This window comes from Chionomys nivalis, chromosome 2 (assembly GCF_950005125.1).
Source record: "Chionomys nivalis chromosome 2, mChiNiv1.1, whole genome shotgun sequence".
In the NCBI taxonomy this organism is placed as follows: domain Eukaryota; kingdom Metazoa; phylum Chordata; class Mammalia; order Rodentia; family Cricetidae; genus Chionomys; species Chionomys nivalis.
Window position 1 is genome coordinate 67,372,586 of NC_080087.1, and position 19,490 is coordinate 67,392,075.

Genomic DNA, 19,490 nt, shown 5'->3' on the forward strand with positions numbered 1-19,490 from the left:
CGTAATCATAATTTTTCTTTGGGTTCCCAGAAGATTATCAGTGCCCCTAATCATCTGGAAGTAGCCTATAAAACCATAGGATCGGGGGACTGGAGAGATGGCTCAGTGGTTAAGAGCATTGCCTGCTCTTCCAAAGGTCCTGAGTTCAATTCCCAGCAACCACATGGTGGCTCACAACCATCTGTAAAGAGGTCTGGCGCCCTCTTCTGGCCTTCAGGCATACAGACAGAATATTGTATACATAATAAATAAATAAATATTTTAAAAAAAAAAAAAAAAAAAAAAAAAAAAAAAAAAAAAAAATAAAACCATAGGATCTTCAGGCTTTTATGTTTTCCATTGAGAATTCAGGTCTGACTTTATATGTTACTTGATTTTTTTTCCTTTGCAGCTCTTAATATTCTTTCTTTGTTTGGTATGTTTTGTGCTTTGATTATTACATGACAAGGGTACTTTTTATGTTGAGTCTATTGGTGTTCTGCAAGTTTCTTATACCTGCATAGGAATATTCTACTTCAGGTTGGGAAAGTTTTCTTCTTTGATTTTGTTTAATATAGTGTCTGTGCCTTTGAGCTGGCACTCTCAATCTTCTATTTCTATTATTGTTATGCTTGATCTTTTCATGGTGTCCCATATTTCCTGGATCCTTTGTATTAAGAATTTAATGGATTTAATGTTTTCTTTGACCATTGATTCTATTTTCTCTAAAATATTTTCAACACCTGAGATTATCTCTTCCATCTCATGTATTCTGTTGGTTAAACTTGCTTCTGTTGTTTCTGTTCATTTACTCAAATTTCCCATATCCAGAATTCCCTCTATTTGTGTTTTCTTTATTGCCCATATTTCAGTCTTCAAGTCTTGAATGTTTGAGCAGCTTGTTTCTACTGTTTGTTTTCTTCTTGGTTTTCTTGTTTTTGTGTGTGTGATTTATTGATTTTTTTGTTTGTATTTTCCTCCATTTTTAAGGGATTTTTTCATTTCCCCTTTAAAGTTTAAAAGAGTTCTTTCCTTCACATATCTCCCTGCAAGCCTCTGAAAATTGTATGGAAGATTATGTACAGAGTATAAAATCCAAGGTGGATGGAGGACACCAAAGAAAAAAGCCTTCTATATAAACAGGATTTAAACACAAAAGAAATCACAGAACCTGAGGCAACAGGCACAGTTCTTACATGTGTGTTTCCCAGTTGGGGTCCCAGACCTGAAAGTAGAAGTAAACACAAGCTTTATCCCTAGTCCTGAAGCAATATCCAATTTATAATCACTGACTGATGATAATTGCCTTTCCTCCAAAAAGACTCAATAGGGAAATTTGCATGCCCAGAAGCAGATGTGAACAGATAATGCACTCAGCCTCATTTGCAGATGTCCTTGTCTCATAATGTTGTGTCAGAATTTCCCCTTCTCTCTAATTGTTTGGCTTGTCATATCATATCTATTATGCAACACACACACATATAATGTACACATATAACAATTTCCACATTTTAACATATATATATATGTATATATATACTTTGCATATATATTATAAGTTTCAGGTTAATTTTTTTTTTTTTTGGTTTATTGAGACAGCGTTTCCCTGTGTCCCTAGCTCTGTCCTGGAACTACCTCTTGTAGACCAGGCTGGCCTCAAACTCACAGGGATTCACCTGTCTCTGCCCCCTGAGTGCTAGTATTAAAGGTGTGCACCACCAAGGCCCCACTCAGGCTAAATTTTTATGGAATTATTGAGTGGAATCCAATTGGTCTGATTCCCATCTATTTTTTGGATCTTTTCTTTATGTTTCCTCATTTTGACCTAACATAATGCATTAGTTTTTCTTAATCTTAGTTTATTTTTTATTTCTTCCCTGTAGAAACTGTTTTCAATGAGAGATAGGAAGGGGTGGATAAGATAACATAAAGGGGTTATGGGAAGGAGTATGGAAGAATAAAGAAGTAAAGGCAGGAGAAGCCCTAACCAGGGGATATTATATGGAAAAATATTTTTAATGAAGGAAAAAATAAAACCAGTGTTCCATTTCAGTGTTTTGTAAAATTCAACTTTAAGATGAACATTATCTTTTAATACAATCTATACTCACAATAGGGAGGGGAGAAGAATGAGTTGTATTATGTAGAGCTAACAATGAACATTATAGGAAAGTCTGTGGGTTGTGTCTCTATGCCCAAATATCACAGTAAGACAGCAAAAAGAGAAAACAACCTCATGTGTCAGACAAAATCAAGTGGTCATCACATTAACTTAACATCTTCTGGGAACCACTGTTAAAGCATTTCGGTTTCATGATTTAAGTTTGTCAAAGTCTAAAATTTACCACGGAAAGATATCTATCTATATGTCTACGTATATTTAGATAAACATAGATAGATATCTTTTATTTTTTCTTCTGTGTTTTAAAAAATAAAAATAGTATAGTTATGAATTCAGTATATTGAATCTAATATACAGAATATACAGTTTTATATTTTCCTATTCAAAACAATAAATGAGAAATATACTTTATAAAAGTCTCTATTAACATAATGTAATCAATAGAAAATAATTGTGTAGATATTTTATACATTGTTCTTTACTGTATCATGCATGATATAAACATGTATTGTTTAATTGCACCATATTTAAATTCAGGCAATTTAAAATTAAAATTTAATTTTCATTATTATTATATTATCTGCAAATAAGAGATTTGTAAATTTAAAAATAATTTAATTTCAATTAGTTATATTATGCTTTTTGAATGTATTATTATGTGCATATCTGAATGTACATGTTCTTGGAAGCAAGAAGAGTGCAATCTTTTCATTGGAGCTATTGTTATAGGAAAGTGTCAACTGCAAGTTTCGGAGAATGGATAGTGAACTCATATCCTTGAAAAAAACACACATGACATTAAATGCTGAGACACCTTTTCATCTTTCTCAATATCCTTTATATCTCTTTATTAAAACATTTCTTTCTCTCTCCTAAATTCTTCTCTTGTTACTCCCAGGATAAAACAGGATTCTCTTTTATTTCCATAAAAGCGGGAAAATTTGTTCCACAATCTGGAAGAATTTTTACTCTACTATAGGATTTCTCTGTTTTCATTTGCATTTAAAGTCCCACATTCACTCAGATATCAATAGTATTACTGGGAGTTTATGTCAAATCTTACTGTGCAATTGTGAAATAAAGGAAAACATCTTCTATGTGTCAATGTTCAAGAAATGGATCTGATAAAGTAAGTGGCTGTGTGGATATTTATAGATCACAATGTACAGAAAAGTAGTATATGTGACACTGCTGTGCTTCATAATTAGAAGAAATGATGAGAATCATTAACCATTCATACAGTTTACATTGTATTGTATTAGGTGGTTCTGTACCAATTCTGTAGTTGTCGTTACAATTTATGAAATGTGTATTCAGGAAGATGTTTTCTCCCTTAACTTTTGAAGAGAATTTCTCTCTGGTCTTAACAAAATTATGTAGCACTTGGGGATAAAAATGCATCCCAGTAGGCCTGCACTGGAAGCCAAGATGGACAAGACCTCCACAGCCACCATTATCTTGCCCTTGGTGCTGTGGTAGACAGGGAGAAAGGTGATCCAGACACTACAAAACAACAGCATGCTGAAAGTCAATAACTTGGCTTCATTGAACGTGTCAGGGAGATTCCTGGCCAAGAATGCAACAATGAAGCTCCCTAATGCAAGGGAGCCATGGTATCCCAGGACACAGTAGAATGCAGTAACTGAGCCCTTGTTGCACACAATGATGATCTGCCCATGTTCAGAGTGCACATCTTCATCAATAAAAGGAGGAGAAAATTGCAGCCAGATTGTACAGAGAATAATTTGGATGAGCGTACAGATGGCAATGATGTAGTTGGGTACACCAGAAACCAGAAAATACCTTATCCTTGTTCCAGGGACTGTGACTTTGAAAGCAAGCAGCACAGTCACTGTTTTGGCCAACACAGTGGAAACAGCCACAGTGAATACAACTCCAAATGTGATTTGTTGCAGAACGCAGGTAGCTGAGTTGGGATGCCCAATGAAAAGCAAGGGACACAGGAAACAAAGGATGAGTGAAATTAGCAAGATGTAGCTGAGATTCTGGTTGTTGGCCTTCACAATGGGACTGTCATGATTCTTCACAAAAATCCCAAGAACCACAGTTGTGAATGCAGAGAAGAACAAGGCCATCAAGGTAAGAACCATCCCTAAGGTGTCTTTGTAGTTCAGAAAGATCACAACTTTTTGAATGCACTGGTTCTGCTCTCTGTTTGCATACTCATTCTCTGGACATCTCACACAGTTGTCCACATCTGCCGGAGACAGAAAAGCATTATTAGTACAACTTCTGCCATTTATTGACAGAATATTTCAATTCAGTGTGTTGAGTAAACATTGTGATATCGGCATTCTTTGCTGATGATGTATTTGAGAGACACTGTTGCATAGCAATACTTTCATTTCATAATATGCATTCATTATCTTTATGGGCAATTAAATAAAACAATATGTTAACTATGTGTTAATGACACCATTTTTATGTTATCAGAAAGCACAGATATTTTCAGTACTTTCTGAATGTTATGATGAACTGACTGAAAGTAGTGAGTTTACAGAGATTAAAATAATTAATCATTGTATTGCACAGAGTGTATTTTAATATCTCAGATCCCATGGTTACTGAGATGCCTCCTGTATTAATGTGTATTTTATAAATGCTTTTCCTGAAATAGGTGGAGATTGTGTCTTCTATTGGTACAAGTTATGTGATACATTTTCTAATATGAATTCACCAGCCCAAACACACTGACATAGAAGAAGCAGGAAACAAAATCTGTACGGACTGTTGGGGTCTGCACCCAACATGCTAAGATCAAATTCTCAACCCAAAGGAGATTGATTTTTACAAAGGGACAGTGCATAGTGAATAAGAATCAAAGACAGGATATAGAGGATGGATAGGGGTAAATCAACAAGAGAGGAGGGAAGGGCTTTTTTTCAGGGAGGACATAATATTGACTTTTATTAGAGGTGACAAGTGTGGCCTAAATGAAAATAGCAGTTTATAAAGATAAAAGAGGAACCCCCTAACAGTATAAATAATTTAGCTTTGATTGGACAGGTTAATAAGAAAACCATAAAGTACTTCTTGCTAGCTAGATTTCAATTCTTTGATAGCTGATAGTGAGCCTTGGGAGGAATAAGTGACCAAATAAGGTATTAGAGCTTGGTGGCTAGTTTAAGGAAAATACTAGCCATGTCATCATTTCTGTTGATGTGAGGAGAAACCATGACCACAGTTACTCTTACAAGTAAAAACATATAAATGAGTGTCCTATAGTTTGGAAGCTCAGTCCATATTTTTATCTTGGGACATGTTGATATGGAAGCAAACATGGTGCTGGAGAAGGAGCTGAGGATTCTATATCTTTGATCCATAGGCAACAGAAAGTAAATGATCTCACTGATAATGAATTAAGCATATAAAACCTCAAAATCTCCCTCTTCTGTGACACGTTTTTGCCAGTAAGACTACAACTACTCCAACGAGTCCAGAACTCCCAAAGGGCCAATTACTATCACTGTAATATAATGTTCTTTTTTTAAAAAAAATATTTATTTATTATGTATACAATATTCTGTCTGTTTGTATGCCTGCAGGCCAAAAGAGGGTACTAGACCCCATTACAGATGGTTGTGAGCCACCATGTGGTTGCTGGCAATTGAACTCAGGACCTTTGGAAGAGCAGGTAATGCTCTTAACCTCTGAGCCATTTCTCCAGCCCCTAATATAATGTTCTTTAGCATGGCAAAGGGAATGGGCAAAAAAGGCAAATCTTGCTGAAATCATATTTTCCATTCTTAGACTGATAAAAGTTCCTTCAGAATCAGTAAGTTGTATGTGTGGCTATATCTACATGTATGTATACATGTAAAAGTAACAACAGAGCTCAAATATCAAAGTTATTTAGTTTATATGGGCAAAGTAGGGAAATGGGAATGAGATAAGAAAGTTATATAAACATATTTTTTTGTTTTATTTTATTTATTTATTTATTTATTTATTTATTTATTTATTTATTTATTTTTGGTTTTTTTTTGAGACAGGGTTTCTCTGTGGTTTTGGAGCCTGTCCTGGAACTAGCTCTTGTAGACCAGGCTGGTCTCGAACTCACAGAGATCCGCCTGCCTCTGCCTCCCAAGTGCTGGGATTAAAGGCGTGCGCCACCACCGCCCGGCTATTTTTTTGTTTTAAAAAGCAAAATATAATTAAATAAAATAAAAAAATGTTTTAACTTGTGTCCTTTTCAGGCAGTAGGGATGCTTTATCCTTGAAACTTAAAGAAACTGTAAACCTATCTTGAAGGTAGAAACCTCTGTACATACTTAGCATTTAAAGCCCAACATCTTGATTCCATTAACTTTGGGAACAAACAAATACCTTCCTTCCTAATAACAATTTATTTGAGACCAGGATTCTTTAACTGAACTCTGGTGTAAAGTAGATATTGCTATAACACCATGAGTATGAAAACAGAAAAATATATAGGTAAAAGTGGTAATACAGAAGGTTTGCTTTGAAGAATAGTAATGCATTCATAGGTTATAATCTTCACCCTGGAACCAATAGAAAATATGATTTCAATAGTTTTGAACCATTGGATAATTGGAAAGAATGAGAATGTGCTTCTAGATTTTAAGCATTTTTATCTAGAAAGATAAATTTATGGACACATATTATTATTTAATTTGCTTAATGTACTGAAAATTTATCCCAGTTATCAAGAGAATATACTGTTCATGCAGAATACCTGAGTTTAATTCCCAGTATCCATATTATGTGTCTCACAATCGTTTACAATTATAACTACAGGAGCATTGAATGCCACTCACTTGCATTTTGTACACATTGTGCATTGTGCACACATAACCACCCATCTCACAAATATACACATATTTAAAGGATTAAGAAAATATTTTTTGCTTAATTTTTATTGTATTTATTGTTGCAAATACCCCATATTTTTATATTTAAGACAATTTAATTGCAGTTTGTTTAATTAACTTGGAGTATACTCTATGTGTGGTTTGTGACAATTCTATATTCTGTCAATTATGTTTTAAATAAACGCTGATTGGCCAGGAGCCAGGCAGGAAGTACAGGTGGGACAACCAGACAGGAAGAACAGAAGGGTCAATGGGAACAGGAGAATTCTGGGAAGGAGGAAACCCATTTCTCCTCAGTCCTGTCCAGACACCAAAGAAGGAAGATGTGTCCTGCCCTGATGAAAAAGGTGCTGAGCCATGTGGCTAACATATACTAGAATAATGGGCTAATGTAAGTTATAAGATTTAATAAGAAGCCTGAACTAATGGGCCAATCAGTTTATGGAGATCTCTGTGTAATTTCTTTTGGGACTTACGGACTGGGGAACTTTGTGAGAAGACAGAAACCCCAACAAGCAGGCCCTCATGATACATATGTGTAGGCGCATAGAGATCAGAACACAATCTCAATGAGTTGGCAACCACTTCCTACCACATGGGTCCAGGTATGAGCTCATCTTCAAGTTTAGTGGCAATGGATTTAACTTGTGAGTCATCTTACCACACACAAATGTCCTTTATAAACTTTCATTATATAGGATGACAGGCGACAGGGAAGTAAACTATCTATCTGTCATTTTTATGTAAGCACCTCTAAACACTCAGTTGACTGATATGAGCTGTATAGGAGACAGGAACGCTAGCGTAATTGTGGTTAGTTGCTTTCACAGGAAATGATTTAAATCTTCTACTCTTTGACATTACTGTGTGCTGTATGTAAAAAAAATGATGATTGTAAGACTCCATATTTTGTACATCATGTGCTAACAGTGATTACACTTCCCTAAATAGTAAATCACATTGATCTTTGGAAAAGGGATCTTTGGTTATTGCTTGAAGTCTTCAGTCTAATAATTAACAGTCATTGAAACATTTACAAGTAATGATTTTTTCCTCCTTATTAATCTTACGGAGTACTTGAATTTGGTTCCCAAGATGCACATAATAGAGTATAATTACTGTGATGATCTAGTCTCTTCTCCATTGATTTCTGCAAATACATGGTGGCTATAAACTTATAGAGTGACATATAGAGACATGACAATTGAAAGAAAATAAATATTATTAAAGATTCATGACTGGAATAAATTCTATATGTAGTTTCAGAAGATATTAGTTACTATCAACAATATTGTATAGAATTTGATCACACTCTTGTATGACTGTCAAAACTGATTTTTGAGAAATGGCCAGCTAATATAGACTCTCAATGAAAGTATGTTGTGGTATGAAGTATGATTAATAAAATCACAGGGTTAGAAATTGGGTTCAACCTGAAGATCTGAAAAACAAAACTGCAGTCACTGACTCTTACCTCAACCTCGGTCTGAAATGGCTATCCTGCCTCCTGGAATCTCAAAAGAGACTTTGTTTGAGAGCTGTGACCCACCATTTGATATTCCCTTCTAGGGCTGGGATTAAAGGCATGCACCACCCAATTTCTTTATTAATTAGGGTGGCTACAAGAATTAAAGGTGTTTGTTATCATAATCTTGTCTGTAAGGCTGACTAGTGGAACTGTTCTACTCTAAGATCTTCAAGCAGTATATATTTATTAAAATATAATTGAACTGCCTCTACATTTCCCCTTTATGTTGAAAAATAATAAAAAGAAGGCTATTATTAATATGAGAAAACTATATACAATAAGTATAACGACTATATACAATATAAATATACCCACAATATTGAGTCCATTTGTATTTGACAAGTTGAGAGAAAATATTTTGTATATATCCCATCTTGGTGAGTCCAAAAGCTTATACCTAATTAACTTCCTATTAGTGACTTACTTTTGCCACAAAGAAGGTAAACTCCATGTGGAATTTCTTCAATGTCCATTATCTTCTCTGAAGTTGACTGGTCTGCTCTATTCTCCTAATAATTAGTTGATAATACTAATTTTAATTAATAATACTAATTTTAATTAATAATACTCATTTTCAAGGACTAGAAATTTGCATTACATTGTTAAATGAGCTGTATAGGTCCAATACCTTGAACAAGATTCAAAATGCATGTACAATATGTTTTAACAAAATTAATATCAAATTTGTATCAATATACAAAATTTGTATACAATATACAAAAGTAAAACCAGTGTGAAACATTTAAAGCTAATACTTGCTTTTAAAAATTAGAATCAAGTTCGGTGTGTTCAGACAGATATTGAGGTCTTTAATCCATTTGGACTTGATAGAAGAGAAAGTGGGAAGTACTCTACAACATATGGGCACAGGAGACCACTTCCTACATATAACCCCAGCAGCACAGACATTAAGAACAACATTGAATAAATGGGACCTTCTGACACTGAGAAGCTTCTGTAAAGCAAAGGACACTGTCACTAAGACAAAAAGGCAACCCACTGACTGGGAGATCTTCACCAACCCTGCAACAGACAAAGGTCTGATCTCCAAAATATATAAAGAACTCAAGAAACTAAAATGCTAATTAACCCAGTTAAGAAATGGGGCACTGAACTGAACAGAGAATTCTCAACAGAAGAAGTTCAAATGGCCAAAAGACACTTAAGGTCATGCTCAACCTCCTGAGCGATCAGGGAAATGCATATCAAAACAACTTTGAGATACCATCTTACACCTGTCAGAATGGCTAAAATCAAAAACACCAACGATGGCCTTTGCTGGAGAGGATGTGGAATAAGGGGTATCCTCATCCATTGCTGGTGGGAATGCAAACTTGTGCAGCCACTTTGGAAATCAGTGTGGCGATTTCTCAGGAAATTTGGGATCAACTTACCCCAGTATCCAGCAATACCACTCTTGGGAATATACCCAAGAGATGCCCTATCATACTACAAAAGTATTTGTTCAACTATGTTTGTAGCAGCATTATTTGTAATAGCCAGAACCTGGAAACAACCTAAATGCCCTTCAATGGAAGAATGGATGAAGAAAATGTATATATATTAGAGTACTACTCAGTGGTAAAAAACAATGACTTCTTGAATTTTGCATGTAAATGTATGGAAATGGAAAACACTATCCTGAGTGAGGTAACCCAGACCCAAAAAGATGACCATGGGATGTACTCACTCACAATTGGTTTTTAGCCATAAATAAAGGACATTGAGCCTATAATTCACGATCCTAGAGAAGCTAAATAAGAAGGTGAACCCAAAGAAAAACATATAGTTATCCTCCTGGATATTGGAAGTAGACAAGATTGCTGGGCAAAAAACTGGGATCTGGGGGGTGGGGTGGGGTGGGGGAAAGGGGATATGGGGAGAGAAAAGTTAGAAGGGGAGGATGGGGAGAGCTTGGGGGAATGGGATGGTTGGGATAATGGAAGGATGGATATGGGAGCAGGGAAGTATATATCTTAATTAAGGGAGCCATTTTAGGGTTGGCAAGAGTCTTGACTCTAGAGGGGTTCCCAGGGGTCCAGAGAAATGTCCCCAACTAGGTCCGTGGGCAGCTGAGTAGAGAGAGCCTGAAATGGCCTGATCCTATAGCCATACTAATGAATATCTTGCATATCACCATAGAACCTTCATCTGGCGATGGCCGGAGATAGAGACAGAGACCCACATTGGAGCAATGGACTGAGCTCCCAAGGTCCAAATGAGGAGCAGAAGGAGGGAGAACATGAGCAAGGAAGTCAAGACCGCAAGGGGGCACCCACCCACTGAGACGGTGGGGCTGATCTATTGGGAGCCCACCAAGGCCATCTGGACTGGGACTGATGGAGCATGTGATCAAACTGGACTCTCTGAACATGGTGGACAATGAGGGCTGCTGAAAAGTCAAGGACAATGGCACTGGGTTTTGATCCTACTGCATATACTGGCTTTGTGGGAGCCTAGTCTGTTTGGATGCTCATCTTCCTAGACCTGGATGGAGGGGGGAGGACCTTGGACTGCTCACAGGGCAGGGAACCCTGACTGCTCTTAGGATTGAAGAGGGAGGGGGATGGGAGTGGGGCGTGGTGAGTGGGGGGAGGGGGAGGGAAAAGGGAGGCAGGGAGGAGGTGGAAATTGTTAATAAAAAAATTAGAATCAATAATCTACCTTTTTACCTTGTCATATTTATATCCTCCCCTTTTCTTTTCAGAGTAGAGTCAATAATCTACATCTCTATTTTATCATATTTCTATTTCCCTTTTTTTTCATTACTTATTTCTCTCTCTCTCTCTCCCTCCCTCCCTCCCTCCCTCCCTCCCTCCTTCCCCCCCCTCCCTCCCTCCCTCCCTCCCTCCCTCCCTCCCTCCCTCCCTCCCTCCCTCCTTTCTTTCTTTCTTTCTTTCTTTCTTTCTTTCTTTCTTTCTTTCTTTCTTTTTTAATTTTTAAGACAGCGTTTCTCCGTAGCTTTTTTGGTTCCAGTCCTGGAACTAGCTCTTGTAGACCAGACTGGCCTCGAACTCACAGAGATCCGCCTGCCTCTGCCTCCCGAGTGCTGGGGTTAAAAGCGTGTGCCACCACTGCCCGGCTTTTTCTTTTTCTTTTTCTTTCTTTTTTTTTTTTAAAGACAGTATTTTCTCAGTAACTATAGAGCCTCTCCTCGATCTCACAGAGATCTGCCTGCTTATGCCTACCATGTGCTGTAATTAAAGGCAGGCACCACTACAGCCTGTCGTTTTTATTTTTCAAAACAAGAACCTTGAATCAAATTTGTTTGTTTAGCTGTATTTCTAAACATAACAACTTGTAACAAATGTTTTAAACAAAAACAAATATCCATAATACATTTGGGGGGATTGGGGCATAGTTTTTTATGCTACATCCTGCTGACTGTGGGTGCTGACAATCTTTTGTTACCAAAAGAGATTTTTAAATTATGGTCAAGTACTTATTGGAGTATTCTGTAAGCCTGGATCATAGCAGCCCGAAGTCTTAAAGCTGTTCTGGATGCAGAACTCAGAGGAAACTGCAACAAATGTGCTCTGAAACATTGGATCATCTGGGTCATCTGTTCCCACTGGAGATTTTTCAGGTAATCTTCCTTGAGCAAACCTTATTTTTCTTAACCCAAATGAATCCACAACCTCTCACTTTTTTTGGAAATAAAAGTAAAACATCTTCTCCAAAGTAACATATTTTTTGACTTAAATTTTCAAAATATACAGGTTGGATCAATCCAGCGTCATCAATAACCAAATGCCTTTTGGCAGCTGTTGCTCCTTCCTCAGAAGTCAAACAATTCAAAGACAACACAATAGCACACAGTACCCAGTTTTTCTGTGTATTTTGGATCTTTACATGGAAGCTAAGACAGGGCAGATGGGATCTGGAAGCTCTAGTTTTTCTCCTGAACCCAGGTAGCTAGATTTGGTTCCAGCTCTTAGAACTGGAATTCCAATAGATCAGTGTCCTGGGCTTGTGTATAAAAATCATCAAGCAAACATCATTTTCATGAATTCATATCCCCAAAAAGTTGGGTTCCAAATGAAGCATGATTAAAAAAAAACCCTCAGGGTCAGAAATTGGGGTTCAACCTGAAAATCTGAAAAGCAAAGCAGTCAGTCATTGGGTCAACCTCAGTCCGAAATGACTATCCTGCCTCTCAGAATCTCAAAAAGAACTATGTTTGAGAGTTGTCTTCCCCCATCTTATATTCCTCTCTAGGGCAGGGACTAAATGCATGTATCAATGGGATTAAAGATTTGCAACACCCGATTGCTTTATCAACTAGGATAGTTACTGGGATTAAATGTGCGTGTCATTGTGGCTACTGGGATTAAAGGTGCATGTTATCATAATGTGATCTGTAAGGCAGACCAGTGGGAGTGTTTTATTCTTAGATTTTCAGGCACTCTTTATTTATTAAAATACCACTAAAATGGTATAACAACTTACTTAAAGTGACTTTGTTAATAATCATAGTCCTATAAAACTAACTTAGGAAAGTGATATTTTATTTCTTTGGTTGTCTTTTGGACCATTTGATAGTGCCAGTATGACTGAGAGAAGATGATCTATATAATGTGAAGGATTTAGCTCATTAGCAAACACTCACTCGTCTCATTAGAAACTTCATTTTGTGGGCAGGGGCTGCAATCAAAACAGCAGGCTGCCATTCCCTCCTGCCAGAATTTTCTGAATCCAGGACCACAATCCACAGTGCACACAGAGGGCGGCATCTGTGCAAAATCAGACATGCTGGTGTCAGATATTTTACCTTCTCTTTCTATGAGTCTATTCTATTATTATGTTTAAATACCCATAAACTGATTTTCTGTACATCAAAGGAGTGATCAGATTAAACTTAATATATTTTATAATACCACACATGCAAATGTATGGAAACAAATTGATGTAAGTTTGAATAGATTTTCAAACATAGAAATTAAGGAGGAAGAATTGATTATTTGATATGAACACTATAGAGATTGCAAAGTGTTTTTTTTCTACTTAATTTTCATAACCTTGACACAAAGTCCATTAATAAGTTATAGAGAACCTTAACTAAAATATTTCTTTCCATTGAAATAGCCTGCTGTCAATTTATTTAAGCATTTTATTAATGGGTAATTGATTTACGACTGTTCTGCCCTCTGTGGGCAGTGCTGTCCCTACTCAGATCTGTGTGAGAAAGCCTATTAGGTATATTCCTTCAGCATCTATGATTTAGTTGCAATCTCCATATGCCTGCCTGCCTTGTCATTTCTTTGCCATAATTCATGAGCCCAATCAATCCCCCCCAAAATATGATTTTGGTCAGTATTTAATCATAGGAACATCAGAGAAAGCTGAGATGAATGGACATCTGAAACAGGGGAATATCTCTCTAAATGTCAGATAGTACACATGAACTCCAAAATCAGCACTGCAAAGCATGACATAGTGTAAAGAGAAAAAAAGCAGCTAAATAGGCAGAGTGAGCTTAATAGATATGCATTGAGCTGTAAGGAATGGTGTTTCCTAAGGTGTAAATGCTTAAAAGGCTGCAAATATTTGGGGAGCCTGAATAAAAGTTTGATTTTGTAAAAATTTCATTGAAGTATTTTTTAAAGTTTAAAATAAAAAAGCTTTGTATAACCAAAAAACTCTCAATTGGGACCTATACACAGTTTTAGACATCTCTGATTGTTGTGCGCTCACTCTGCATCCTCTGTTCAGAACTGAGCTATGTGTCAACACCACAGTTTCTCCTCTGCATTGGTTCTTTCATGTTCTCCACAAGATGATTTACTACAAATCTTCCTTCTTTCGTGTGGTTTTCTTTAAACAGAGTCTCAAATTGTAATATTGGTAGACCTCAACTACCTAAATAGAGTACATTAGCTTAGATCACACAGAAATCTGCCTCTCCTGTCTTCTGAACACTGGCATTAAATGTACATGCTACCACTGTGCATATTTATTCTCTTCTTTTCTTTATTTAATTTTTACTATTTCTTTTTTTGTATTTGCTAAGATATTAAGGACTGTTTTCAAGAAGCATGAAGAAAATGCCAATCCTTGTCCAATCTCTGTTTATTCGAGCCAGTGTCTGTTTATGCAAACCTCATTCACTAGGATATGCTAAGCAGGCCAGGCTGGACATAAACAGATAGGGTTTTTTTTCTACCTCTGCCACCCAAGAGTTTTAACTAAGCATACACACCAACACATACACCTGACTTCAGTTAGGATTTCATTGGAAATTCTTTGAGTTTCTTTTCCGGTAGTACAATGTTATCAATATGATTGTCATAGAAAAACTTTTTAATATGATCAGGCTGGAAAACATTGAGTAATTAATGGAAAAGTAGATCTTATTAAGTAAAGATGGGTTCCTTCTATTGTATAAGACTTTTTGTTTGATTTAAATTTTAACTCTCAATGAATGCTGAACTGTTGCAGAGAGTGAGCTTCTTGTTCATCTCAATTGCCTGGCTAGTTTAGCCCCCAAATTACCACACAGGTACTGTATTAATTAAATCACTGCTTGACCCATTAGGTCTAGTTTCTTATTGGCTACTTCTTACATCTTAATTTAACCCATTTCTATTAATCTGTGTATACCATGTGGCAGTGGCTTATTAGGTAAAATTCCGGGCATGGCATATCTCCCGATATGCTTTCTTCCTCACAGAATTCAATTATTCTTTCCCTTCCTACCTAAGTTCTGCCCTTGAAGAGATCTCAAAGCCTCATTTCATTATAAAGGATAACTTTGTTGGGTATAGTAACATGATTTTGCAAGCATATCTCTAACTCCTTGAATTGGCTCACTGATACTCTGCCCTTTTAAAATGAATTCATGAGGGAATCTTTTGTTATTTATGAGAGGTCTTTCTATGAAAGGGATTTCTATTCTGAACCCTTCAATTTCCGTTCTGTGCCATTATAATACAAATTTATTTAAAATACATCATAGGAAGGTTTTTTCTGATAATATGTGTATAAATGCCTCCTGTCTCCAGATGGCCATGTATCTCATTGCATTTTGGGAAATTACTGTTGCATTTTATTGAAAATATTGTTGATGTCTTCATTAGTTCTTCTTCTGTCTAGTTTGAGTAACTTTGAATATTTAATCACATCCCCTTTGTCTCATATAGATTTCAATTTTTCTTATTTTTAGCTGTCATAGTTTCAGTGTTCTAATTCTTCTGCTTGTCTCTGAGCCTTGCCATCCTGTACTCAACTTGAAGTTTTCCCTTATGAGCAAATTTTTTGAGATATTTATTGGATTGCTTTTGTGTTTTCTTTACATATTTTAGTTTGAATATTTTTATCATTTTCTACTATTTGGAAAGTATCTATCACATGCTCACTGAGTTCTTTATGATATGCAAGGTTTTATGATTTCATTGCCTTCTTCTAGTAATGATTTGTGTCCTGTTTGATGTTCTGTAATTTTGTTATTATCATTCTTTGTATTTTTCTAGTATGTCATTGAACATACTCTCATTTTAGCCTATAACTGTAATATTTGTAGTTGTGTTGGCTTGAAGACTTATTTTTTGTTCATTTGGTTTTGCATTGAAATTTGCTTATATGGGAGATGAGTACTGGTTGCAGGGTTCATAATCTTCTGTATCCTTCAGTGGATAGTTTTGCAATGCTCAATTTGGCTTGGAAAGAGCATACTTGAAAGTACATTGTTGCTCCCTGATGAATTTTTCAGACAGTGGCTATACCTTCAGTCCATATGTTATATTCCCCAAGAGTAACTCTCCTCATTACTCTGAGATAAAATATTATTTTGTAGATTTTATGCTACCTCGGTTATCTAACACAACTTAGGATCTAGCTTGATGAGTTTCCTGAAATTAACTCCTTTAATTTTCAGCCATATAATACTAGAAAAGTTTGAATTGGGTATCTTAAAAACATTCACATCAGAATTCACACTTATAGCATACATTAGACCCATAATGGAATTCATCCTCTATAAATGCCCAAAAGCCATTTCTTTTATTACCACTATCTCCTCCCCACACAGATAAGGTAACTGGACATACACTCTTTGCTTTGAGTAAAATATGAAAAAATTTACAGGACCAAGCCTGCCCTATTGTCTGCAAGGTCCTTGGCTCAGGAAGTTTCCTGCTCATGTACTAAGGCCATCCACCCAGAGGGGTGGGTGTCTGCCTGCCAGGCAGGCCTGAAGGTCCCTGCAAGGGAGTGCAGGCACCTTTAGCTTGTGCTGTAGGGTCTGTTGTGTTCTACTCAACCCTGCCCTGCCCCCACATTCACCCTTTTGTCCGCGGTGCCCTTGGGATACAAGGCATCCCTGTTTTAGTGCTGAGGAGTTCCATCTGGACAGTGCAGAGGAGTTCCATCTGGACAGACAAAAACAGTTCCTGCTCCTGCACTGAGGAGATCACCCAGAGAGTCAGTCACAACAAAGACTGGACCAAAACACCAAGACTCTCCTGGCTCCATTTGAAGAAAGAGATGGGCAGGCACCAATGCAAGGCAACCTGAAAGGCAACATGACATCACCAGAATCCAGGGATCCTGAAAAAAGAAGAATTGAAAACCCTACTCCTGAAGAAATAGAATAAATTGACTTTAAATGGAACTTTATGAAAATAATTGAGGACCTTAAACAGGGGGTGAAAAAAAGAAATAGAGATGACAAACAAAAAGACGAAATGAATAAATCTCTCAAACATACCCAAGAAAAACAAGAAAATGCAATCAAACAGGTAGAGGAAGCAGTTTAAGACTTGAAAAATGAAATGGGGGTAATGAAGAAAATACAATTCAAGGGAAGGCTGGATATGGAAATTATGGGTAAACAAACAGGAACTACAGAGCCAAGTATTACCAACAGAATAGAAGAGATAGAATAAAGAATCTCAGACAGTGAAGATACTATAGAGGAAATAAACTCACTGATTAAAGAACAAAAAAAATCCAAGAATTTCTTTTTTTTTAAATTTATTTATTTATTATGTATATAATATTCTGTCTGCATGTATGCCTAGAGGCCAGAAGAGGGCACCAGACCTCATTACAGATGGTTGTGAGCCACCATGTGGTTGCTGGGAATTGAACTCAGGACCTTTGGAAGAGCAGGCAATACTCTTAACCACTGAGCCATCTCTCCAGCCCTCCAAGAATTTCTTAACACAAAACATCCAGGAAATCTAGGACACCATGAAAAGACCAAACCTAAGAATAATAGGGGTAGAAGAAGGAGAAGAATTACAGCTCAAAGGCCCAGAAAATATATTTAACAAAATTATAGAAGAAAACTTTCCCAACCTAAAGAAGGATACTCCTATGAAGATACAAGAAGCATACAGAACACCAAATAGACTGGATCAAAAGAAAGCATCACCACACCATATAATAATCAAAACACAAAACATACTGAATAAAGAACAGATAATAAGAGCTGCAAAGGAAAAAGGTCAAGTAACACATAAAGGGAAACCTATCAGAATTACACCTGACTTCTCAATGGAAACCATGAAAGCCAGAAGGTCTTGGATAGATGTGCTGCAGACTCTAAGATAACATGGATGCAAGCCCAGACTACTATATCCAGCAAAGCTTGCATTCACCATTGATGGAGAAAACAAGATATTCCAGGACAAAAACAGATTTTAACAATACATTGCCACAAACCCAGCCTTACAGAAAATACTAGAAGGAAAATCACAATCCAAGGAAGCCAACAACACCCATAATAACACAAGCATCTGACAACCCTCCACCAGCACAGCTCAAAGAAGGGAAACACACAAACTCTACCACCAAAAAAATAACCGGAGCTAACAACAACTGATCACTAATATCACTTAATAACAATGGACTCAATTCACCTATAAAAAGGCACAGGTTAAAAGAATGGATATGAAATCAGGATTCAACATTCTGCTGTCTACAAGAAACACACCTCAAACTCAAAGACAGATACTACCTCAGAGTTAGGGGATGGGAAAAGGTTTTCCAAACAAATGGACCAAAGAAACAAGTGGGTGTGGCTATACTAATATCTAACAAGATAGATTTCAAACTAAAATCAATCAGAAGAGATAGAGATGGACACTTTATACTCATAACAGGAACATTTCATCAGGAGGAAGTCTCAATCCTGAATATCTATGCTCCTATTATAAAAGCACCCACTTATGTAAAAGAAACATTACTAGAACTCAAAGCATACATCAAACATCACTCTAATAGTAGGAGATTTCAACACTCCTCTCTCACCAATGGACAGGTCAATCAGACAGAAACTTAACAGAGAAATAAGAGAACTATCAGATGTAATGAGCCAAATGGACTCAACAGACATCTATAGCACATTCCACCCAAACAGAAAAGAATATACCTTCTTCTCAGCATCTCATGGAACCTTTTAAAGTGTGGAATATATACACATTAGAGTACTACTCTGCGGTAAAAAACAATGACTTCTCGAATTTTGCATGCAAATGGATGGAAATAGAAAATACGATCCTGAATGAGGTAACCCAGACCCAAAAAGAAGAACATGGGATGTACTCACTCATAATTGGTTTCTAGCCATGGATAGGGGCCACTGAGTCTATAATTTGTGATCCTAAAGAAGCTAAACAAGAGGGTAAACCCAAGGAAAAACATATAGATATCCTCCCAGCTATGGGAAATAGACATGACTGATGGGCAAAAAATTGGAATCTTGGGGGTGGGGTGGGATGGGGATGAGGGGTGATGGGGAGAGAAAAGTGTGAAGGAGAAGATGAGGGGAACTGGGGGAATCGGGGTGATTGGGGATAAAGGAAGGTTGGATAGGGGAGCAGGGAAACTCATACCTTAGGTAAGGGAGCCACCTAAGGGTTGGCAAGAGACTTGAACTTGGAATGGCTACCAGATGCCCAGGGCAATGTCCCCAGTTAGTTCATTGGGGCACCTGAGGATAGGGAACCTGAAATGAACCTATCCTATAATCATACTGATGAATATCTTGCATATCGCCATAGAACCT

The 19,490-nt window shown here is 36.8% G+C and overlaps 1 protein-coding gene across 3 annotated transcripts in view; it reads right to left on the reverse strand.

The window, feature by feature from the left end:
• Window positions 1-1,392: 1,392 nt before the first annotated feature.
• Window positions 1,393-19,490, reverse strand: part of LOC130864355 (vomeronasal type-2 receptor 116-like) — a 47,757-nt gene continuing 29,659 nt past the window's right edge. The window contains exons 5-7 of one of the 3 annotated variants that reach the window (XM_057754616.1): window positions 13,092-13,215; window positions 3,429-4,319; window positions 1,393-1,433 (exon numbers count right to left, since the gene is read on the reverse strand). In XM_057754616.1, coding sequence (XP_057610599.1) covers window positions 1,393-1,433; window positions 3,429-4,319; window positions 13,092-13,215 — 1,056 coding nt within the window. Of the gene's footprint in view, window positions 1,434-3,414; window positions 4,320-13,091; window positions 13,216-19,490 lie in introns of those variants that run through there. The other 2 variants (XM_057754629.1, XM_057754621.1) reach the window with 2 other exon arrangements.